The following is a 23,976-nucleotide window of genomic DNA, read 5'->3' on the forward strand; positions in this document are numbered from 1 at the left end:
GGGGGGGGGGGGGGGGGGGGGGGGGAGGCTCTCTGCTGCCCCTAGAGGTTGATTCTCACACTGACCTGAAACCCTGAAGCCTTCAGCTCTTCCTCCACAACCTTCCAGATCTCTGCCAGGGCCTCTGGACTGGTATCTGCAGCCGAGGGCTTTTTTTTACCGTGAGACCTTTTCCGCCTCACCTTCTTCTTCTGCAAAGTTAGCGGAGCTGGATATTAATATGTTAAGCAGATACTAATAGCAAGAATTTACACACATTACAAATTGGGCACTTACCTGAACCATCAAGCTTTTGCGCCCTTTGCAGAAGCGCTCCAACATGCGTAAGAAGAGATGAGTGGACTCCACCAAGTCTTTGAGGTAGGAGTGAGGCTGTCTGGTTTCATCATACTTCCTCAGCAGGGTCAGGAAAATCTCCCTGTACTCCATCAGGTAAAATATGTTGCCTAGAAAGTGAAGGCAAACAGATGAGGCAACAAGGACTACAACATACAAACCCTTTGTTTTCATATTTGAGCCGTAGAACAAGATTTAAAACGAATTACCATGTCCATAAACTGGAAGCATTATGCAGTGACAAGACCATGTGCAAACTCCATTGATTCATATTTCATAACTGAAAAGAGTACCCAAGGTTAATAAGTTCTGTTAGCTTCTTACTTTTAATAACACTAGAACTCTGACGGATGCTTTCATCCTGTGAGCGGTCCATCTCATTCACAGTCAGCAGCAGCTCCTGATATGCCTTCAGAGCCAGGTGCATCCTGCGAAGAACAAGTGATGTCAATCAACACAAGTGAGGAACAACGCACAGGTTTGACATTTCCCTATTAGCATGCTTCCTAATGATCGTACCTGCGTGACCAGGACGTGGCCTCTTTGCGGTCTGTTAGCAACATCTCATAGTAGTTGGTGATGTTACGCTCGATGTAATGGAAAGCACGGATGGACATGGTCTCGGAAACTAAGTCTGCACGGAAACCGTTGCCCCGGTTGAAAGCCATGAAGAAGCTGAGTGCCCAGAGGTAGTACGTCTCATCGTGTTGCTGAGTTTGCTCTCGAATGAGACTCTCCTATAGAGGACACAAGGAAATATAAAGTGTTGAGACTATTGTGCTTAAATTGTACTTGTCAAACCTTTACAAAATTGCTCCACAAATGTACACAGCAACTTAAAAAAAACACTAAGAATTGCACATATCAGAGATCTTCTTTAGAAGGATTTTTAGGCAATATAGTTTTATAAAACGGTATTAGAATTTTAACACTTTCAGGCCTTTTTACCATTCGTATAATTGTTGTAATGGTGCTACAAATCAGTCCTTAATGTTCAAGCAGCTGACCTTGACGAGGTACATGAGGCGATTGTAGCAGTTCTCCAAGAAGTCCGCACAAAACTCTCGCAGGAAGAGTCGAACATTTAATGCCGAGCGGCGTTTGTCCTTACATTCCCGCGCCTGACGATTCCTCTTGGGAACACGTCTCACTGCTTTGCCCGTGTCATGAGTATGGCTTTTGAACTAAAAAAAAAATAATAAGAAAAAAACAAAACTGAGATTCATAATGAAATTATTTTTTGCATGGCTAACTGCACCAAGATTGCCTGGCAACAGAGATGAGCTACAGGAGTTCAATACTCACATTATGAACATTTCTGTGATAAATCACGTCTTTGTCCCCAATCGACTTGAGGCCTTCAACAACATAGGACCCTCCAAAGCGAGAGTGTCTGAAAGAATAACATTGAAACACACATAAACACACGCACACACACACAAACAGAATACAGCAAACATACATTTTTTAAGCTCCAGTACTTCAAACAAGCCATATAAATAGAGGGACGTAAACAAAGCCTTTCTCTAAATAACATGCAGGGGTTCTATATGAGACCAAGATAGAAAATAAAACACATTTTGGCTCTAGAATAAAAGAACGCGGTGACTTTATGCGGGCTCGACTGTACCTGGATCCTCTCTGTAATGTGCGGGAGCGTTTGGCTGCATGCTCCTTCTGCCTCAGTGCCTCCAGCTCCTGAGAGTCTCTGTGTTTCTCTTCAGATGAACGAGCCTGACCGGCGCTCACCAAAGCTTCCGGCGTCTGTGAGGAAAGAAGAAGAGCTCTAACAGAGAACAGTTGGAAACCTATACGTGTGCCTCTAAAGGGTTTTCTTCTCTCTAACCTGGTCTCTGAACATGAGGGAGATTACTTCCAACACATGCATACTCCATTGCTGCTCGCTCTGGGCCGACGCAAGGAACTTGATCAGGTCATCGAAGCCGCTCATGTGAATGGCCCACAGCAGCCTATCATGGATGCTGGCATCATCATCCACTTTCTAACAAAAAGACAGACATTAGGAAAGAAGGTGAGATGAAGGGTGAAGTCTAATATACTGTATTTATCAGTATGTGTATGTCAGACCTTCTCTTCACAGGGGTCTGCAGGTACATGAAGCACATTTCTGACCAGCAGCAGGATCCTCTCTATGAGCAGATTATCCTCCTCCTGTCTCTGCTCCCAGTCCTGAAAGAGATGAAAGTGAGTTGGGATAGACAGAAAGAAACATGTGAATAAGGAGAACCATTTTACTGACATATTGTAAGAAACAGGTGAATTTACATTTTTTTTTTTGTTGATTGTTTTTTTTTTTTACCATTGAAAACACTCACCAGTTGTAGAAGCGTGTATAATGTCTCACTTAAAATGCCAAACACCGCTTCACTGGCAAATGCCTGAAAATAAAAGGACACAAAAATGACTTATTATTATAAAATCCAGTAAATTATAAAGCGTAATTGCATAACTTCTGATTGTTATACTATGATTAATGTACCTCTTTACACGCTTGTAAATGAGATGTCACTTGTAAAAAGTGATGTCTAAACACTGGGTCATCGGGGACTTTACCAAAGCAAAGCATGGCAGGCTGAGTAAGGTTGACCATGAGCCTGAGGAAAAACAGAGTACAGTCAGCCAATATAATGACAATATTATATTTAATAAAACAATACTTGGTACCAGTATGGCAATAATGTATCACAATATTGGCATCAGTGTATCAATATTCCATTATATATGACCATATTATGATATATTAACAAATTGGTTATATGTCCCCCTCATTTACAACTATTCATCAGCATACAATTCAAGTTCAAGAGAAAAGCTCCATATTAGTGTTTGTACCTGATGCAGGCATCAAATAAGGCCTTCTCCTGTCCATGCTGGATGATAATAGGCAGAAGGTCATTCTGTACAATCTGGCCTGCACCCAGCTGCTGACGGACATCCCGCGTGTCATCTTCATGGCGTAAATACCGGATCAAGTCTTTTACACTTTCTGCAACACAGAAAAATAATAGTTAGGAGGACACCAACATATTCTGTGATGATGCAGAACGTGTATGTAAAATAAATACTCACCTAAGCAATCAGCTTCCTTGTGGTACGTGTCTCCCTCCAGATAGCCGAGAGCACTGCACGTTGCCAAAAGCTCGCAGTTCATCCTGAATAAGTCCACTCACCATCAGACAGCCTAAAGGTGAAGGTTCATTGGATTCAGCCACACAGTACAGTAGGATACAGATAGACTAACACATGATAATACACTTTAATTACACGTTATGTTTTATACAGCACAAGACATTAAAAACTAAGAAGCAGTTTAAACATCTTGACCTGGCTGATCTGTCACTTAGAGAGGGGGTATCCATCTTTTCCATGGTTTTGATTAATAACTGATTGACTTGAACCTGATCGATCAGAGTACTTTTAAGTGGGTAACGTTACTAAAGTTAGGTAACTTGTCGTTAATTATTCGGGGCATTAAAATGTTCACTGTGACATTACACGTTACACTAGTCAAGGGTTTATATTAGCCACGGGGTCTCTCTAGCTTCATCTACAAATGGATGGCTCGTCTCCATATGATGCTAATGTTATGTAGCCACAGACAGCTAACGTTAGCTTCAGTTTACAGCGGTCTGACCGCGCAATGACTTCTGGAATCTTGGTTCAGATAAAGACAAACAACAGTGATTGGTTTACCAGATCGAACTCGACAGGTTCCGTGTTCAGCAGCCGTTGGTGTGTAAAGTTAAGAGCTTTTCCGTTAGTTGTGACAGTGGTTTCTGTCTGAGAGAATCGGACAAGTCTCGCGCCAAGACTGATAACACAGGAAGCGGATGTACAATGTTTTCATCAAGTATTATTTGCCCTGAGCTCGGTATTTCAGGCAGTGCCTCTCAAGGTTTAGCGATCTGACTTTGTACAGTCTGTGTATTTCCAACAGAATCTACCTTCAAATTAACCAAAATCAATGAATTTGCAGTATCAGATTGAGGCAAAGAAAGTAGGACCCGAGCCATGGTGGACATGGCTGCGTTGTAGACTGCAGGGCGAGCAAATGTGTCGCCTAGAAGGTTGTACTTAGGGCCAAGGAATCACAAGAATAAGGACTTCCTTTTACTAAAACTCGTCATTTGCAGTTGTTTACAAACCTCCTTAGTAACTCACATGGTAATTACTTTATTATTATACCTGATAATGTTCTTTGTTCAATGTAAAGTGTATCTATGTCTTGTTACCAAGCTCCGTCATTCGCACTTAAATTTTAAAGAATAAAGATGGCAAGTGGTGAAAGTTTTCATTCTTGGGTTTAAAGAGGATTGATACATTTTTATGTTTTCAACACTGCCTAGAAAAAAAAATAGTATAAGACCCCAAAAAACCTGTTCATATGTATTATGTATATTCATAATGGGTTATGTGGACAGACAAAACAGATTTGCTGCAGTTAAGTTTATTTTCAATTACATATTCATTCATCAATAGTGTCAGATACACACAGTATTGCAAAGCACATTCAGCAAAATTCTTTTCAGTTGGTTGCTTGTCATATTTTCAGTGTCAACATTTGCTAGTGTCTTGCATGTTTAATAATAATCCATGTATCTGTTGATTTGTTCCTTTGCACTATAAGAGGATAGCGAAGCTTCTAAAACAAATGCAAATAAGACAATTTATTATCAGTCTGTCTTTTAAGGTGTATTGACCAATGGGCAGCAGTGTCTGAAGTTTTGTTAGTAAGTCGTATCTATGACACAAACTACTAAAATCCTTCATTTAAACTTTCTATTCCAAGCTGTAGTTTATTACTCTGCTACAAACATGTTGTCGTCTGAGGATACCACGGGATTACACTGTAAACTAAGGCCTCAAGTGGTATGTTAATAAAGTGGCTTTGCTTAGCCATACAGATGCCATAAGTGTTTAGCAAAAGTTGGGTGGCTTAAATAGCACCAGTGACACTGTCTAAAGAGATTCATTCATTCAATTGGAGACTGTCTGCTAGAGGATTTAACACACAACTAGTGGGAATGAGGACTAGATCAGAGTTTAAGTTTTTTCAATTTTTTTCCTCCTTTTTGTTTGTTTTTTTTCTTTCGTGGCACAGGCCTTCACCTTTTCTAATCATTTTTTTCTACTCATCATCATCATCCTTGTCGACATGAACTGACTCTCTGTCCTTCTCCCTCCTAGATTCCTTCACCACCTAATGGAAAAAAAACAGATTATTTCCGATTCACTTTCATATGGTTATGAGTAAATATATCAATATATCAAGTTAGTTATCTCTGTATAAATCATTGTACCTCTCCGTCTTTAGTCTCAACAGTCTTGATCACCACAGTCCTCTTGCTCATGCTGCTTGGAGTGTGGTCATAGTCTGTCAAAAGTCAGATTAATGCAAATCTGAGATTTTTCACATTCAGACACATTTGCATTCACAAAATAGAAGTTTTTAAAGATTCACTTCAAAGGTGGAAATATCAGGAGTTGTTATTGATCAGCGATAAGCTGTAAAGAATAGGAAAGTTGCAGATGCTGTTTCGGTTTCCCTGGTTCTGGAAGTAAAAATGCGAAAATTTTTTCTTGTAGATAGGCAGTGTTAAACTCTGACTGATCAAATGATCAAAGGTACAAGCTTGTCTACCTTTATCTATATGACTCCTGAAGTGCATTTAGTAAAATAACATACAATCAAAGATCTTAACAGTCAGTTACATAAGCTGCTAAAGGTTGCAGGTTAAAGATCCTGTTTAGAAAAATGACAATTGAATTTGGAATCTGAAATCACTTTACGTTTGGATTTTGGGTCAATTTGTGTTTGGTTGCCAGCAGCAACAATAAAGTGTTTTGAAATTGCTACAAATGTGATTTGAGCCTCTGACTTGCTTCTTCTCCATACCAACGCTGGCTGTGGCTCATGGGCATTTTATTTATTTATTATTTAGAGCCATCCCTCTTACCAAACTGACAGACAAGTTGAAATAATCAAAAAATAAGGAATTGATATAAACCCACAGGTCTGTTATGTTATTTAGGAGAGTACTGCAGAGTAATATTAAGGATATTAAATGGGAAAACCTCCTCCAGACACTCACATTTTGCAATGCCATAATTGAAATGTAAAAGCGATTCCAGAGACTTATAATCGTTATATCTTATTTTGAAAAAAGAGAACTACAGCTTACCTTGCTCACCATGGTGATTGCTCATGCTGAAATGGCCGATGGGAAGAGTAATCCTAACCAGGGAATATAAAGGTTGTGTGTTATAAACTGATTTGTAATGAAAAGTAATTTGCTTTACTTGAGGTCAGACTTGCATATAGTTGCTATTAGCAATGTATATACACCTGTCTTGCATGTTTGTTTGTTATTTATTTGCCAGAAAACTAGATTATCTGGAGAACCCAAACATCCACACCCTGTGGGAAGGGTTTAGGATTGAGTTTAGGTCCTTTTAGCTGTGAGGTGACAAATATTGGACTTAATGAGAGAGATATTTACAGTGATTGAAATTAAAAAATCATGTTAAAAAAGCTAGAAATTGAACCTGAGCCTACGTATGCTTTTACCTGCTCTCCTCCCCCTCCAGTAGTTTACGGTAAGTAGCGATCTCAATGTCCAGAGCCATTTTGACATTGAGGAGGTCCTGGTACTCCCGAAGGTGGCGAGCCATCTCATCCTTCAGGTGGTGGATCTCATTCTCCAGTCTGCCTACGTTGTCCTGGTAGTTGCCGATCTCATTGCCAAACTGGTCCTCCATTTCACGCATCTGCCTCAGCAGAGCTTCATTCTGATAAACACGGTAGCACATACGTCGTGATAAGAAGCTGTAATAATATAATGATATATTATAGATTAACATAGACAAATGAGGGGTGGTATGTTGCCTCACAGTGTTCTTCAGTGCATCCACTTCACAGTTCAGAGACTGAATCTGCCTCCTGGACTCATTGGACTCCTGCTTGGCCTGCCTCAGAGAATCAGTGTTGCGCTTTGCAGACTCAGTCAAATCATTAAACTGCAGAAACAAAAGATGAAACACACAATAATGAATATTTGCTTGTATGGTCATGTGTGACTGTCAGTGCGTCTGTCTGCCTACCTTGGACTTGTACCAGTCCTCCGATTGCTGCATGTTCTTTGAAGCAATGGTTTCATACTGGGCCCTGATTTCCCTCAGAGCTCCAGTTAGGTCAGGCCTGACTGTGCTCTCCACCTCCATCTTCAGCTGCTGGGTCTGGACGCTCACTTGTACATCCTGGATTTCCTGAAAATACCAAGATGAAGACAATATATTGTCAGAAACCCCAAACAAGCTTGCCAACAATTAAATAAATCATTTAGGTTAGGGCTGGGAAATATATCGATATTATATCGATATGAGACTATCGTCTTACATTTTGGAAGTGTCTTTTCTTGGTTTTAAAAGCTGCATTAAAGTCCATCCATCCATCCATCCATTTTCCTCCACTTATCCGGGGTCGGGTCGGGTTGCATTAAAGTCAAGTGATGATATTTTCTGAACTTACCAGACTGTTCTAACTGTTCAATTATTTGCCTTTATGATAATCGTTTATTAACAATCTAGTCAACCCTACAATATGGTAGCAATCTCTATATCGAGGTATTTCATCAAAAATATCTTGATATTTGATTTTCTCCATATCTCCCAGCCCTAATTTAGGTGTAAGGAGCCAGTTTAGCTCCATGCATGCTCACCATTGGAATCCTCCAGGGTTCAGTTTTGGGACCCCTACTCTTTTCTTCTGCTGTTATCACTAAACATCACATTTCATACAACTTCTATGCAGACACTCAACTAATCATTTATTGTTCTCCTGCTGAATCCAAGCAACTGCTTGCCTTGCCAATATTGCTGCCTTTTCTCACAGACAAGCTCTCGGAATAGATCTTCACATCAGATTTAAGAAGACTTCAACTGCAGACTAAAATCCAACATTTTCAAAACATATCCGAATTGAAAACCTTTTTGGTGTTTATGCTCTAAATTAAATTATTTTGCTCTAAATTGCAAAAAAGTACTCCCGACAGCATCTTTGGTGCTTGGGATATACCGTATGCTACTATTACAGGTCTCTAGATAACATATATTGTTATACGTGAGTCCTATAAGAAAGAACCTCTCCATTTGTGCAAGCATAGTGGAAAAACTTACTTCATCATGGAGCTTCTTAAGGAATTCAATCTCATCCATCAGAGACTCAATCTTCCTCTCCAGCTCCAAACGAGACAATGTGGCATCATCCACATCCTAATTTGTATATGAGGCAAACATAGTTGATGTTTTCACAACTGCAATATGTCATCCATTGAACTGAAACATATCATCATAAACATACATTAAAAAAATATTATATGACAGTACCTCCAAGATTAAATATAAATGCTCAGAAATTATAATGAGAGTTTGTTATACAATGAGTGACTTGCATCTTTTTTTGAGGCTATAAAAAAGCCATCACAAGTTTGCTTTAGTGCATAGAAATATTTTAAATTATGATGTGGTGCAAATATGTTTGATGTGGAAATGCTTAAAAATGGAAACTCCAGGTTATAATTCATGTGGATTTTTTTTAGGATAAAAAACAAGTAAACCAGAAACAAAAAGAGTAACTCCAATCAACAACAGTTAGAATAATTTTGATTTGTGTTTCATCTCTCTGCAGCTTTAGGGGAAAAATAATTTTAATAAAGAAGTGTGTAGCAAAAAAAGGTCTCTGTGCAGCAGTCTAGATCAATGATTTTTTTAGAAATCTGCCCTGTCACTGTGACACTATTGCGTTGGAGACAGAGCACAGCTGTCCATTTTGAGCAGCTAGCTGAGCCTGTTTACCTTGCGGAAAGCAACCAGGTCATGCTCAGCATCTGCCCTCTTCTGGGCTTCTTCATCCAACCTTGAGGACAAAAGAGCAAGACAAAATATTTCAAACAATGTACGGATTTCCTTCATGCACCAATATTCTCTCTTTGACAAAAAAGGGAGGGGGAGAATGTGTCAAATTTGACCAAGAACCCCCTTTCTGTCTAAGGTTGCACCAGGGCCTCAGCTGGCAAAAAGCTTTCTGGATCAATTTGTTAATTCACTGTCCTGTAAAAAGGGGTTGGGAGTGCTCCCAGTGGGATCAGCAGCTGCTCCTTTCAGCTAATGGGGTTTCTCTACAATTCAATAAGGTCATCTGCACACACTCAATAAGGTTATGTACACACACTTACCCTCTTTTTTAAAGATTTTAAATGGTCCTTTTGATATTGGCTACGATGATGTCACAAAAACTGCAGGGTACAGATAATTTGAGTGACATTTGCAGGGCAGTTATATAAAATCTGTATAATGTGCAATGTGCTTTAGCAAAGTCATTTGAGAGGAACTGTGATAATGAGTCATCACAAATCATATCCCAATGTCCAATTCATACATCTGCTTATTCTGTGACTGATGGGCTCCATCTGTCCTGTCATTCTAAGTCTTGTCCGGACTGGACATGAAATAGATTAGTGGGGAAAGCATCGCATAGTGGGCCCTGCTTCCTCATCTTTAATTCATGTTGTGTTACAGGGGTCCTTTTGTCCTAATGGGGTCTCTGGCACGATCCCATCAGCATAAAGGGACACTGAAAACACACCTAATGGAGTCATTGAGTCACATCGATTTTCCCTGACGCTATTCTCACCACGCCTGATATCCAACCTCTCTTCCTCTAGTCCCATTTCCTCTCTCTCTCTCGCCGCTCCTCAGTCAGCCCCACCCTATGTCTGGTCCATCCATCCTCGCCTCAGTCTCCTCTCATCTCAGTGTGTGTAATTCATAGTTGTTTGTTTTTCTAAAAGTCCATACATTTTCATTATCTAAGTGGAGTTACCAAACACTTCCTTATCTAATTTGGCATCATGTACTGTGTCAGAGTGTGTGGATCACTCTGCTGTCATGTACTGAGGCTCTTCCCTTGATTTTTGTTGAATCCTGCCAGTGCACAAGACATTCAGTAAACATACACACTTAAACATAGAAACAAACTTATGAGCAAAGATGCAGTGCAGTGTCCTCTATCATGCTCACGCTCTGTGGTGTCCGGTCTGGACATGTGCCACGCCCTACACCAATCTCATCACTGGAGTACTCAATTTGCAAACGTCACGGGACCCTCCTCCTTTACCGTACTTAAAGGGGACCATGTGCAGTGAATTATAACAGTGCCAATTAATTATGTGATGATGACAGAGTAGCCCACACACAGGGCTCAACGTATATAACTAACAACCCCAAAACAGGGAAATATTGGAAGGAGTTTGACTTTGACTTTTTTGGGACAATATGGTTTTATCTGTAGCCATACATTCTTTAAAGGTTCTGTCTTTTGCACAAACCATCTTTCTTACCTATCTATCTATCTATCTATCTATCTATCTATCTATCTATCTATCTATCTATCTATCTATCTATCTATCATGCATCACACTTTTTTTTCTCATTATGTTGTACCTCTGCTTGAGCAGGACCACGTCCTCAGCCAGGTTGTCCCTCTCCACTTGGTACTGGTCCCTCTCCTTTCCGGTGGCGTCCAGTTGGCGGCGCAGGTCCCTCACCTCCTCCTGGAAGAGCTCAGAGGCGCGGTTGGGCTGACCGTGCTGCTGCTGGCCCTTGAACTGGTTGAGCTCTTGCTGCAGTGCACCATTCTGCTGCTCCAGGTAACGCACCTTATCGATGAAGCTGGCGAAGCGGTCGTTGAGCTCCTGCAGCTCGGCCTTCTCGTTGCTGCGGGTGGTTAGGAACTCCTGGTTGATGGCTTCAGACAGGGTGAAGTCCACCTTGTCGTAGGAGAGGCGAGGGGGCTGGGCGCCGGAGCGAGAACGCTGTTGGTGGTAGGTGGTGGAGCGGGATGCAACCACAGGTGGCATTGAACGCATATAGCGCCCTCCAGAAGCAGGCATACGGGAGGACACGGGGGAGTAAGAGGACATGGAGATGGGGTGTGGGCTTCCAAAGGTGCGCCTATAGGAAGTTGAGGTATTCATTGAAGAGTGGCTCATGGTTAGTCTTGTTCTGTTCTCTGTCGCAGAGGAAAGAAGGAGAGTTGGAGGCTATAAGATGCTCGTGAAGCTACAGGACATCAGACTGAGGAGTGCTGGGGTTTTTATGCACACAGGCTGACTATCCCATCATCCTTACGCCTCCTCCCTCCCTCATTTCTCCTCACCCCACCCACATGTACCCTTCCTTTCTCGCTCATCAGCATACAAGCTTTGGCCACTCCCTGCCCTTCAGATATGGACCTAGCCTCTCTCTGTCTTTCTCTCTGTCTCAACAGCTCCACCCTTTTTACCAGCACACTTGGCAGGAGGCCAGACTGGCTTCCACATTACAGCTTTAATATCTAAAGATGTCTCCTCAAGCCCACCCCTCCTCGCCTCTCTGATTCATGCCCTCATTGACACTTGTTCACTCAGTTAGTTTTGATTTTTGTTTCTCCACACCATTCCTATATAATTTCACCCATTTTCACATGTATGTGTCAAGGATTCTGTTACCTGCTTCTCACTAAGAAACTGTGAAATTGTAGCATACATTGAATCATTGATTTAATTCTTTCCTCCCCGTCTATCTGTCTCCCTTCCTCTCGCCTCTCTGTCTCTCTCTCCTTTTACAGTAATGGAACACTTTATTGATATTCTGGGTGTCTGAGGCAGAGCTATGACTCTGCAGTTATTCTATCCTTTAAAATGCACTAGATCCAGTAAACCCTGTTAATAGAGTCAGAGTTGTCAAATAACTTTGTCAGTATTTGTGGTGAACAATGGGGGTTTTGCAGGTAGAGTCTGAATCAGGACAATTGAAAGCAATCATTTAAGCTCAGTCAACATTTGGTAATTATGTTATTGTTGCTCAATATCAAACATACAACTTTATAGCACCTTTACCTGTAAGTGTATTTTGCTCTTGACATTATAACTTATCTTTATCAGGTACAAAAAGTGCTATCAAACCATTGCAGTAATAGTGTATTAGTGTGCTTGTGTGTGTGTGTGTGTGTGTGTGTGTGTGTGTGTGTGTGTGTGTGTGTGTGTGTGTGTGTGTGTGTGTGTGTGTGAGTGTGAGAGAGAGCTCTATAGTCATTTTAATTGAGGACTGCAGACGGGCTCCCACTCTCATATAAAGTTGACGCAATTCTGAGCATGCTCTGTGGCGACTGGGTGTGGCACTCTCTTCTCTTTGTGTCCCTTCCCTGTGATGCTTGGTACCTTAATCCTGTCCATTTATGCTCTCTTGTGTCTGCACAACCAACTATAATATGTTGTGTCATATTCGTTTCTTTTTCAAACACATGTACATCAGAAAAACACTTTTTCTGATTCAATTTAACTTTGGGTTTCCTCTTCCTGATGGAGCATCTGGAGTACACTGTAATAAAAGTATAGTTATCTCTTCTTCAGTCTGTCATTCACAAATACACACTTACACACTTGATTTTCCTCTCTCTAGGTCTGCATGGCAGTTACTGCAGAGGTCTGGCTCTCTGTGTAATAAACGGCCCATGTTAGTCTTAGCTCTGTAATCTAATCAACCAGCTCTATGATCATAACCCTCTCCTCTCTCTCTCTCTCCCTCTCCCTCCCCCTCTGTCTCACTCTGTCTGCTCAGGGCATATCTCACTTTCTATTCTTTCCCCTGAGCCTGCTCCAGGATGTGTATGTCAGCCACACAAGCACACATGCAAACACACCTACATTGAAATGATTTTGAAGTGGGCTGTATCAGTAATTCTAACCATCAGCCAGATGTTACCATTGGTGATTGATCCTTCTGGTTCTAAGAGAAATCCCGAAGGGGCCATAAATCCAATCATGCAGCTTCGACAGTGACAGGATAGAATATATCTGATCCGCTTATTGAACTCACAGTATGTGTGCATTGTCTCAAACCTAACCAGGCATTTAGCTTTCAGGATAAAAGTGAATGAAATATTGTGCTAAGATGCTATGTTCACGATGTCTAGGGTGTGGCCTCTGATAAGAAAATGAGTCAAACTTTGGGGAATCGTAGCGATAATATCCAAACACAATTGCTCGGCAAGAACATCCATATTGACCACATTTGCAAACACTCTGGATTACTTTAAATGACAATATGTATTTGTTTTACCGAAGGTAAATTAACTTTCTACCATTCTTGCGCATTTCATGAGTATGATTAAGGTTACATATAGATGGTGCAAATAAACTATGGTTACGGTATGGTTATGAATGCACTTGGGAGTATTCATTATGAAAATAAACAGCTATGGACTGTGGCAACTTGGAGTGCAAGTTGCAAATTGCAGCTTTCTTATAAACCGCTAATACAAAACTAATTTAGTTCTGTATTTGTAATGAATTTCCATCAACTAAAAACTCCTGAGTGTTATATAGAAAGAAACTCCCCCAAACAGTCAAGTGATTAATGTAATAATGGTTCACATGCTAGATTTCTTTTTTGAGTACCTCATTAAGAAGAAATAAATTAGTTGTTTAATGTTTTAACTCAAATCGGACACCTTAATAGATTTTAGGATGGTAAAATGTGTAGAAATTATGCTGATTGTGGGCTGTAGTGAGACTCATCAAAGCATCCTTGACTGTGATGGTTTCTGCAATGGAGACGGCAGATGCAGGAAATTGCATCCCTTCTAACATCAGTTGCTAGGGAGTGGTGAGCAATAAAGAATTGTTCAAATTAATCTGAGCTGTGAAGCTGCTTGTGTGGTGTCAACCCACTGACTCCTCTCCAGGCTCACTGTCCAGAGAGGACTCAAAACTGCTGGTCTGGTTATCTGGAGAAGAGAAGCCAATTTCTGGAGCTTTGTGACAGTTCAGCCAGTTGAACTGTGACAAGTGGTGAGGATGCTTTGACCTATTAAAAGCTGCAGGCCTGGTAAGATCCGGGAGGACTGCCAGGTCCAAGGATAGAGATCATCATGTGAAAAATGATGGCCTTCCAGCAGAGCTGTGGGGGTTTTGTCTTGGTTGCAGTACAGTGCACATCCGGAAAGAACGGAGATGGCTGGACAACACTACATGTGACCCGGAGACACGTCAATGGTGGAGGATGACTAATGGCTGTGTTTGTGTAATTACTGTAATGAAGCACTGCAGTGTTACACAAGTCTACATATTCATGTTAGTAAAGAGAGACAGACAGAGAAAGGACATTATGGCGCATGCATGAGCAAAACCACACAATACAAGGTTCTTCCTGATATCCCAAATCGTTTTGTTGAGAAAGGTGCACAGTATGTATCTATTGCTTCTCATATTTTACTGCCTTATAGATTCCCACTCTAGTGCAGTAATACAATAGACTGCATTTTAAATTCAGTAAAATTAGTCATTAAGACAAAAATCAACAGCCTTCTGTCACTTCACGACTTCATTTCACAAAAGCAAACCAGGTTATCAAGAGCCATGTTTTGCTTTCCTTCCCTATCACCCCACATCTTATTTATACCACGCAGGCCAGGCCATGTGCCTTCCTCCATTAAAGATTTTGCTGCATTGACGTCAGCCTTTTTTCCTGCACTGCAGTGTGTCATACGATGTGCATGTTACGATCAGCAGCTCTTCGTCAACTCAATGCATGAAGGTAGCCTACAACATCTTGATAAATCATTTTAATTGAACAGAGAGAGAGAGACAGGATGGTAGTAGTTTTCAAACGCACCCAGCTGCAGTATTCCTGTAACCACACCACCTCTGACCACATCTCTGCTCCATCTAAGTGCCTGCTGAGATCACATGTGAAACGTTTATAACATGCCTGTGCATATTTTATTAAACAAGGCATCTTTATTGTTTGAAGAATATTCTAGTTTATATTATTTCTGAGACAGAATCTATATGCTGTTCTGTTCTTGTATCTAAGCTGTGGCTCAATGTAAACATGGGATGTGTTCTAGAGCCCATTTCACAATGTTATTCATCGATGCTTTTCTTTAAACATAAAGTTGTTGCAGTAGATTAGCACTGATGTGTGTTTAGTGGTAATGATCTTAGGATTCTTACTGTAGTTAAACTTGTATTTGTTTTATTATTTTTTGGCTACTTGGGGCAGTGCAACAATACCTTAATGTGAAATAATTGATCAAAGCTGTAATAACAAAAAGAAGATTCATAAAATACGATATTTAAATATATAAATTAAACATTTTGTATTAGTTACTCGATTAATCAATTTCTTATTGATCCTGCCATAGCCTTGTATTGACCTCATTATTGAGTAAATTTACCAAATGTTTGCATTTGTGATTACTACTCTCATTATATTATCATTCATTCAGGACATAAATTCCTGTGAATGTCACATGCAGTAGAAAACAAAATAAATGGGGAAAAGCAAACACATGATGGTGATAAACACTTTATTCATTTCAGGGCAAACAGGATAACATTCTGTGATGTAAGTGATTTAAATTACTTTGTAAAAAGAATGAATTGGAATTGTGTTAACAATGATTTTCCAATTGGTTTACTCTAAGTAGGCCACTAATAAGAGAATAAGTTATGGCTTCTATAAACTACCAGTACTAATTAATACAAAATATGTAGGTCAAAATAAATATCACTTTCCTCTACAAATGTTTCAACATTCTTGTGACACTTCTTTGTTCCTCACTTGATTCCTTTCTATTTTTGCACATATTATACACAGGGCTGGTTCATTTAATTAGTTCTGGTTTAATACATTGAGCAAGACTAATTTATACACATAATTTACTTTATGTGTATAAAGTCAATGTTTTACCAGATGTTGTAAATGTTGAGTGCATGAGCTGATGATGCTATTCAAACAATCCTCCCCTGAAGCAGTGGTCGACTCTCTCCTGGTGACTGTCGGCTCAGCAAATTCCACAACAACAAAGGCACCGATGTCACCGCCGAGCTGCCTCCATTACCGTCACCATGGTCTTCTCTTAGTGGCTGGTACTGCTTGAATCGCCTGTTTGCAGACACAAAACAGTGTTAAGAGTTCATATGGCATGAAATAAAAGCCCAAATCTCTATCAACAGCAAAATCATACAAAGTAAACAAGTAATAAACTGGTACAAGTAAACTGTAAAATGGGAGGAAGATAGTTCTTTTAAATTTGGAACAGACATTCATGTTCCTATCAGTATGAGCTGTAAATACTTTGGTGATTCCATCATTAGGATAAAATTTCAATTTGTCCAATAATTTGGTTTAATACCTGCAAAAGTATCACTCGGTTTAACTTTTGGTCCAGTCCTTATTGGTGAATGTTAGCATGTTAACGTGCTAAACTAAGATGGTGACCAGGGTAAATATTACCTGATAAACAACTGCATGTATACATTGTTGTCAGCACGTTAGCATGCTGATGTTATCTCAAAGCACTGTTGTGACTCTGACCAGGATGCTGTCCGTTTGGGCGTTCCACAGGGATCAATCTCTGGACCTCTAACTCTCCTTAATACTGTATATGTAAATGATATGCGGCTGATGATTCAGTTCAGCTGGTTACTTCAAAAATGTATATATTGTGCATGCTGGCTTATTGACATGGCTTGTGACACACCTAAATTGAACTCAGCCATCATTACTGTTATTACTTGTGTTTTTTCTACTATTACAAGTAAAAATGTGGTCAAAATATGAAACATTTGATGCTGAGGATAAGAGTAATTGCAGTATCTTTGTTTGCAATTGATTTTCAAAAAAATTATTTTTTGGCCCCAAATTAAATTCATAACTGAAAAGTTGATAAATAAGGTATTCACCTGTACATCAAACCAATACAACAGACAACACAGACGAGAATCATAACCCCCAGGACTGTGGCTGCTGTTCCACCTGGAGAACCACCGGAGGCTGAAATTGAAACACATCACACAGATGAGAGCATAATCTATGGATTGAGTACTTTAGCGGTCCTTATGTAATTTTTCTTTCACCCACCTACTGTTACACTGACTCTTGCACTTGCCATAGCAAGACTGACATCATTGGTCAAGGAGACATTGATGCAAAATACTCCAGAGCCATTGAAGAACTGACGAAGGATAATTTGACAGTCTGGAGAGGGTGTAGCTGCACTACAGACAGTTTCCATTGGCGTGATACAGTCAGCATCTGAAATGACTGTGCAGATCTCATTTGGCAGACTGAAGGAAGGATAATAAGAATGCAGAGATGTACGTAGATACAAGGAGAACAAGCACAACTGTATATGTCATTTTCATAAACATAATACATAACAAGACATCACAAATCACAGTTTCTGTGTCTAACTAGAGGATCGTTTTGTTGATGCTCACCTTCCCTGACAGGTAATGGTGAGGTCCACAGCATTCTGGACCAACTCAGTTGCCATCGCTATAACGTTGGACATCTGTACAATCTCCACACTTTCAATACCCTCTGCAGGGTTGAAAGGTAGAAAGAGAGATTATACCACTATCAAATCATACAGTTTTTATTAAAGCAGATTATCATCGGTTTAGGTTTAAACTGCCATAGTTACAAAAACTGTATTGACTTACGGACAACATCTACAGAGGTGGCGACTGAGCCATAACGGTAGACCATGCAGTCGGCTGGTAGCTCTGGTGCTTGTCTTTTAGCCACAACAAGGGCGACCTGTGCTGGATCTGTTTCCACCTCTGCTTGAACTTCGCCCTCAGCTGCAACGGCTTCTTCAACGCCTGCTGGTTGCTCTGGAAAAACAAGTGGAATTTTGTCAAACTACTTTTCTTACAAGATCCATAACAATATAAAAAATTGTCCACTGGTTTTAGTTTGCTGTAAATTCTCACCTGCAGGAGCCACAGTAGCTGCAACTTCAGCCTCGGTATCATCAGCTGCTGCCTCTTCTACAGCTGTGGTCTCAGTGGCAGCAGGGGCCACAACGTTATCAGCAGGGGCTTCTGTTTCAGCTTGGACAACCTCTGCAGCATCAGCAGCCGTAGCCTCAGCAGCCTCAGCAGCCACAACGTCAGCTTCTTGCTCTACAGCTACTTCTGCTGCAGGAGCAGCAGTGACTGCGGCCTCAACTGCCGTTTCTTCTCCCTCTGCAACAGGTGCAACTGAAGCAGCAGCATCAATAACAGGCGCATTTTCTTCAGTTGCATCTATAACCACTGCCGTTTCATCTGCAACAACTGTATCAGCATCTGTAACAGCTGCAGCAGCATCTTCAGCAGCTGGATCAGCATCTGCTGGCTCTTCAACTGCAACTGGGGCAGCAGTGGCCACCTCAACTGCTGCTGCATCGGCAACATCTGCTTCAGCAGCAGTGTTGGCGGGATCTTGTTCCTCTGTAACAACAGCGGCGTCAACTCCTTCAGGCGCTACTGAGGCAACCTCTACTGCATCCGTGTCAGTATCAATGACTGCTTCTCCGTCCTCTGCATCAGCTGGCTGCACAGAAACAGCGAGTGGAGTGGCGTCAGAAGCAGGAACGTCCAGGGCAATTACATCTCCTCCCTCGGTTGGTGCTGCTGGGACAGCGGCAGGGGTGGAGGCCATCACAACTACTGCTGGTGCAGCAGAGGCATCCATAGGAACAACTGAAATAAAGTTAAAGTTAAATGAAACAACTGAGCAAAATGTTATTCAGACTTAGGAGAGTATAGATCTAAAAGATAAAATGTGTTTAAATTCTAACCAGCAGTGGGGTTTCCACAGCCGTTGGGGATGCTTGCCATCAGAACCACCTGAGGCTTGAAGGTCCCGACTGTGAGGTATGTGTGTGTGACGGTGAGGTCTCTGGAGATCAGAGTGCCAGTGCTGTCCCCAAAGTCCCAGCTGAAGCTGACGTCGGCACTGTTGAGATACTGGCTGGGATCATGGAGCTTGACGCTGAAAGCAATGGCTCGGTTCTGGATGAAGTTCTGGTCGTCCTGGTTTACATCATTGATTTGGGCAAGTGATATGGTGAAGGGAACCTGGTCTGAGGACGGAGTAAAAGATTTAGACCTTTAAGATGAGGATTGTAAAGAAATAACCACCTCATTTTTTTCTCAAGTTAGGTGAGAAATTGTTTGATAGGTCACCTGTGATGGCGAAAACTGTGGAGGCATAGCCGAGAGGAACGAACTTGTCTTTGCCACGGCAGTGATAGATAACAACCTCCATGTTGTAGGAGCCCAGGGGGATGTTGTCTGTACCGATAGAGAGGGAAGAGGATGGTCCGCCTGCCACCTGCCAGTAACGCCCTTGAATAGAGCAACATTGTAATTATTTAGAGTGGTCTGATAATCACAGGTAAATTTAATTGAATTCACACATTTTGGAGACACTCAAGGTGTCACTTTCATCATACTGTACATGAGATGCTACAGTTATGGTTATAAAGTTTAACAAAAAACCTGAGTTTTTATGGAAGACATATGTAAACCAACACCATCAAATTTACTTTATTATTACTTTTGACTGGTTGGGTGCTCTGCTTTGAAACAACTGCATAGGGTTAGACTTCATGACTTGTTTATCAAAACAGGTAAACAGCGATCTGAAATAAAAATAGGACTACAGTGCTAATTAAACTTGTTCCAGATAATACTATAATTATTCACAGAATAATTAAGAAAATATATTTTTCTTGAGTTGATAGCACAATTAAAACATGTAGTTTCTGCTAAAGTGTGTCTTAAGGTGATGACAAATATTCAATGTCAGAGATTAGCACGGACAAGTTGTTTACTAAAAAGGCTTTGTTTGTGATACGGCCTGGGGCTTCACTGCCTGGAGGAGAAACTTCCCCTGTATTCTTTTACAGCCCCTTTATGGTCTGTTCTTTATGGAGATTTTACAAGTTAATGTAATGTAGTCATAGCTGCATTTAGAAGGTTTGGATGTCCTATTGCAGTATTAAATACAGCTAAGGAGCAGCCTAGATTTTTTTTTTTTTAGATTTTTGACTAAATATTACAGAATTAAATATCTTTACCCCATGCCTTCCACACAAACACGTAGTGGGGTTTCTTGTCTTGGCTCCTGGTGAACGGTGTACCGTCGGGGAAAACTCCAGTTGACTGGGTGTCCTGGTCAGAATACACAGCCTGACCCTCCTGGTACTGTTGTCCTGAAAAGGTAATCGGCCATAAATTATATCAATATCAATATGAAGCAATAAAATAAGAGTTCATTGTCTTTTGTCCTATCATGATTATATACATTATCTAATTAAAAACATTTTTTCTTCTTATTTCTTGATAAGGAAAGTCTAAAAACAATATATTTTCTTTAGAAAACAGCATCAAAAACTTGAAATGAAGATCATTTTGTATTCAAATCTGTGATAAAATGATCAGCTAAAGAGGTTTGAGGATTGAGCATGAATGAAAAGTGAACCTGCAGTACCTGCCCTCAGTGGAAAGGTTTTCTTACCATTGATGGTGCAGTTCTGTGCCCAGACCACCTGCCCATCAGAGAGCGTCGTCTGGTTTGGTGGGAAGTTAAGATTGACATTGAAGGTTGCTCTTGCTCCTGTCAATGTCGGTGCGTCATTTTTCAGATCAAAAGTTACATCACCACCTGGAAAAAAAGATTTATAATCTTAATATTGACTGGCAGACAGAATATTGCAACATTTCTGTTTTGAGAAATAAAGAAATTTGGCCTCACCAAACCAGCAGTTCCTGAATCTTGGGTCTCCATCTTTCCACACCGGATACATCCGCGAGTTCCATGAGCGGTAACGCGTGAACTGACTTCTAGGCTCTGGAAGAAATATCACAAACACATTTCAGGAAAAGAAGCTATTAATTTTGCAATTTATGCTATTCTCCTACAAAATCAATGAGAAAATAGAATAAAAGGCTATTTTATTGTATTTATTACCTGAGCTGCACCTGCAAAAATGTATTTCAGTTTTCTTTGTTACTGTAGTAAAAATGATATTTATTTATTTTTTGGTGTCAGATCAATGGTTGTATACCATGAACTACTTATTTCACTAGAGTAAAAGTTATGTAGGCTGTTTAAAAGAGGCACAACTTCTCTATTATAATCAAGAAGGCTTTGGACATAATGATAGAGATGCTTATGTAAACGAGAGCAGGTCCGTGTTTTTAGTGAGGAGGGGTGAGGAGTGTCTGGGTCCTTGGCGGTTGGAGTCACACGACCTGCAATCCCCCTCAATCCCTTTCATGTGACTATCAGCTGAGCAGCAGCATCAGTAATCCCAGTGAGAGGAATGAGGGATCCCACACAACTGACTCACTGGGTTTTTTTCTCGGTTTGTGTGTGTGTGTGTGTGTGAAAGGGTTTTGCATGAAATACCCGAACAAAAACATGGCAAATAGTTTTAAATTGTACAAGTCTGAAAAGAAAACACCATTATTATTTACAGTATTCTGAATCACACACCCTGAAACATATTTGAGCTTACTTATAGTCATGAATGAACATCAGCATAAGATAGGGGGGCATGTAAAAGTTTGTATATCTTCACTCTCTATAGGAGAGTGTGGAGTGTGTTACCATGAAATAAGCGTGAAATGACAGCTCAATCTATTTGCTGTCAAATTTGTAGTCCAAACAAAGAAATACTAACATTTTAGTGTGTAATTGATAGGAAATGTGTTGATTGTGTGATTGATGTGTTGTTCATTAGTCGCAGAGAGTGACAAGTAATCACTTTCCCTGTTGCTAAACTGTGTTGGTATAAGGTGTTATGTCACACATGGCAATAATTTAAAATCAGTTGTCAAACATTGTTTCCCTTAAACATAACAGAAGAATGGTGCTAATAAGGTAATTCCACTTTATCTGTTTCTTTGGATCTTTTGTAAGAGTGTCAAATAAGACAAAAAAATTCAATGTTCGTGAAAAAATGATCAAATAAATCTTTGAAACAAGTGGTTTCTGATGGAAAAAAAGTGTACTCACTCATCGCAGTTGCAAATGTGAAGGTCAAAACCAGCAGCACCAGCACCAGAGTCCTCATCCTGTATTTCGTCGTCTGTCTCCGCTCTCTGAGCCCCGATCTTTACCCGGCAGTCCTGAACCCCAACACAACTCCCAAAGAGACTTAAGAAATGTCCTCCCACTCTCTTTAAGAAGGTTTCTTCTCACCTCTGACATCATTGTGAGTCTCAATCCGGCAACACGCCCCTTTGTAAGAACAGATATGAGTACTGTTGTGATAGCTGTTGGTGTTTTCTACAATAAATTGTTGAGTTTAACCATAGTTTTTGACATTGTTATTATCTTTTGTATTAAATGTTTAGGCCATCTGTGGTAGAAATGCTTTTACTTAATGTGTTTTTTTCACATTTACACCAAACTTTTTCTTACAATTTCTAGTAATAAATGCAATATCTCCAATGAAGCTCATAAACTTGTAGAGTAACTTAATAAAAAAAAACTCCAAAGGGTATACAGTGCACATAAATTATTCAAATGAACACAAAGTGGCAAATGTACCTCAAGGAAGACAATATTTTCTGAGCACATTATTGGAAAATCAATGGATGCTTTCTGCACAGTATAAATGAAAACGGTGTACGTGATGCCTGCTTCAGGACGGAGAGAGTGGTGAGATCTGCGTGCTAAGCTCGAGTCATGCCTGTTTTTGACATATGACCTTCGAGCTATGTGTGCACGGGCGTCACAAGAGGAGTGTGTGGGCAGCAAATCAATAGCATCCTTTTATTTCCTCAGTCATTCTTCTGTAACCTGCTGTCCACCTCAGGCTGCTGCAGATCTAAGAATCTGTGCTCGCGGTAACGCAGACACACCCATGCTCAGTTTAAGAGGCATAACATAAAGTTTCATTGAGATGAGGAGGAGAATACATTTAGAGGAATAAGCTGATTGATTCTGGAAGTAACTAAAAAACTAAAAATCACAAAAGGCACATTCTTGTCTACTAAAGCTTTGTATCACGTCTATTTCTACTTCAAATATGAGTAACATTTAGCCAAATTAAGACTTTTCAAGTCACACAAGGGAAATGACGCCAATGAATCCAGAAACAAGATATCATTGATACATCACAATTAATTATTAATCTGATTGCCTGGGTTCATGTTCTACAAAGCTGGAGAATGGACATTTGGAGCCTGCAATCCACCCTTGAAATACTCTATAGTAAAGCAGAGAGATGTTGTAAATCTAATAATATGAAAATAGTTGCTACAAAAGAGGCTGGCTTGACCAGTGTTGGTCAGGACCTCCACTATAATACTATACATTAATATCCAGATGTTGTACATGGATTTAAAAAATGAATCTGAAGAAAAATAACGCAGTATACAAGTATACAAGAGAACATTGAGTTATAAATAGGTACTAAAAATGATGTTAAAAAGTCGATGGGTGCGTAATAGCTTGTATCATGTAATTACCTTTTTGTTACTTTTTTTTAGGTTTCCTTTTTATTTTTCTTTGGACTTGTTTCATCACTGTAACTACATTTGTGTGTACATTTTAGGAATTTAATACAATTAAATAGAGAATAGATTATTGTGTAATTATATTTTACTGAGAAAAGGGGAATATATTTCTATAACAGATAAACATTTTTACTCTAAAGTCAAAGGCATTATGGGCTCTGTTATCGCAATTGGTGGTTTTCCCATTGATGTTATCTCATGCCTGCTCAGG

General features: G+C 40.2%; 3 protein-coding genes across 3 annotated transcripts in view; all 3 read right to left on the reverse strand.

Annotated features, from left to right (window-relative positions):
- timeless (timeless circadian clock) overlaps positions 1-4,154 on the reverse strand; it is a 9,483-nt gene extending 5,329 nt beyond the window's left edge. The window contains exons 1-14 of the mRNA XM_031851680.1: positions 4,051-4,154; positions 3,427-3,538; positions 3,190-3,343; positions 2,837-2,951; positions 2,673-2,735; positions 2,425-2,526; positions 2,183-2,338; positions 1,967-2,100; positions 1,642-1,729; positions 1,344-1,520; positions 856-1,073; positions 661-764; positions 277-446; positions 66-191 (exon numbers count right to left, since the gene is read on the reverse strand). Of these exons, the coding sequence (XP_031707540.1) occupies positions 66-191; positions 277-446; positions 661-764; positions 856-1,073; positions 1,344-1,520; positions 1,642-1,729; positions 1,967-2,100; positions 2,183-2,338; positions 2,425-2,526; positions 2,673-2,735; positions 2,837-2,951; positions 3,190-3,343; positions 3,427-3,508 (1,689 nt within the window). The 5' untranslated portion in view covers positions 3,509-3,538; positions 4,051-4,154. The remainder of the gene's footprint in view (positions 1-65; positions 192-276; positions 447-660; positions 765-855; positions 1,074-1,343; positions 1,521-1,641; positions 1,730-1,966; positions 2,101-2,182; positions 2,339-2,424; positions 2,527-2,672; positions 2,736-2,836; positions 2,952-3,189; positions 3,344-3,426; positions 3,539-4,050) is intronic.
- A 634-nt stretch (positions 4,155-4,788) lies between these two features.
- Positions 4,789-11,590, reverse strand: prph (peripherin). The gene is made up of 9 exons (XM_031851693.1): positions 10,858-11,590; positions 9,211-9,271; positions 8,533-8,628; positions 7,459-7,623; positions 7,249-7,374; positions 6,926-7,146; positions 6,540-6,592; positions 5,658-5,731; positions 4,789-5,557 (listed from the first exon to the last, which is right to left on the reverse strand). Exons 1-9 carry the CDS (start codon positions 11,403-11,405, stop codon positions 5,486-5,488), a joined length of 1,416 nt encoding a protein of 471 aa, XP_031707553.1. The 5' UTR covers positions 11,406-11,590; the 3' UTR covers positions 4,789-5,485.
- Positions 11,591-15,765: 4,175 nt separating this feature from the next.
- On the reverse strand, positions 15,766-22,381 carry pmela (premelanosome protein a). Its single transcript, XM_031850944.1, has 12 exons — positions 22,258-22,381; positions 20,992-21,087; positions 20,755-20,901; positions 20,315-20,449; positions 19,419-19,580; positions 19,031-19,315; positions 18,180-18,932; positions 17,907-18,080; positions 17,682-17,784; positions 17,323-17,528; positions 17,145-17,235; positions 15,766-16,344 (listed from the first exon to the last, which is right to left on the reverse strand). The coding sequence occupies exons 1-12, from the start codon at positions 22,313-22,315 to the stop codon at positions 16,191-16,193; spliced, it is 2,364 nt and encodes a 787-aa protein (XP_031706804.1). The 5' UTR covers positions 22,316-22,381; the 3' UTR covers positions 15,766-16,190.
- Between the last annotated feature and the right edge of the window lie 1,595 nt (positions 22,382-23,976).

The sequence above is a fragment of the Anarrhichthys ocellatus genome, unplaced genomic scaffold, assembly GCF_004355925.1.
Source record: "Anarrhichthys ocellatus isolate YVR2014 unplaced genomic scaffold, GSC_Weel_1.0 scaffold1, whole genome shotgun sequence".
In the NCBI taxonomy this organism is placed as follows: Eukaryota; Metazoa; Chordata; class Actinopteri; order Perciformes; family Anarhichadidae; genus Anarrhichthys; species Anarrhichthys ocellatus.

Bases quoted from the DNA above. Each gene is read 5' to 3' on its own strand.
- prph (XM_031851693.1), bottom strand. From the start codon at position 11,405: ATGAGCCACTCTTCAATGAATACCTCAACTTCCTATAGGCGCACCTTT. The intron at 7,147-7,248 runs GTGAGGCAACAT...CGTGTTTATCAG, and splicing joins TGGATGCACTGAAGAACACT to AATGAAGCTCTGCTGAGGCA. The intron at 5,732-6,539 runs GTAAGCTGTAGT...GACTTTTGACAG, and splicing joins CAATCACCATGGTGAGCAAG to ACTATGACCACACTCCAAGC.
- pmela (XM_031850944.1), bottom strand. From the start codon at position 22,315: ATGAGGACTCTGGTGCTGGTGCTGCTGGTTTTGACCTTCACATTTGCA. The intron at 20,450-20,754 runs GTAAGAAAACCT...TTACCTTTTCAG, and splicing joins ACAGAACTGCACCATCAATG to GACAACAGTACCAGGAGGGT. The intron at 17,529-17,681 runs GTGAGCATCAAC...TCCTTCCTTCAG, and splicing joins ACCATTACCTGTCAGGGAAG to TCTGCCAAATGAGATCTGCA.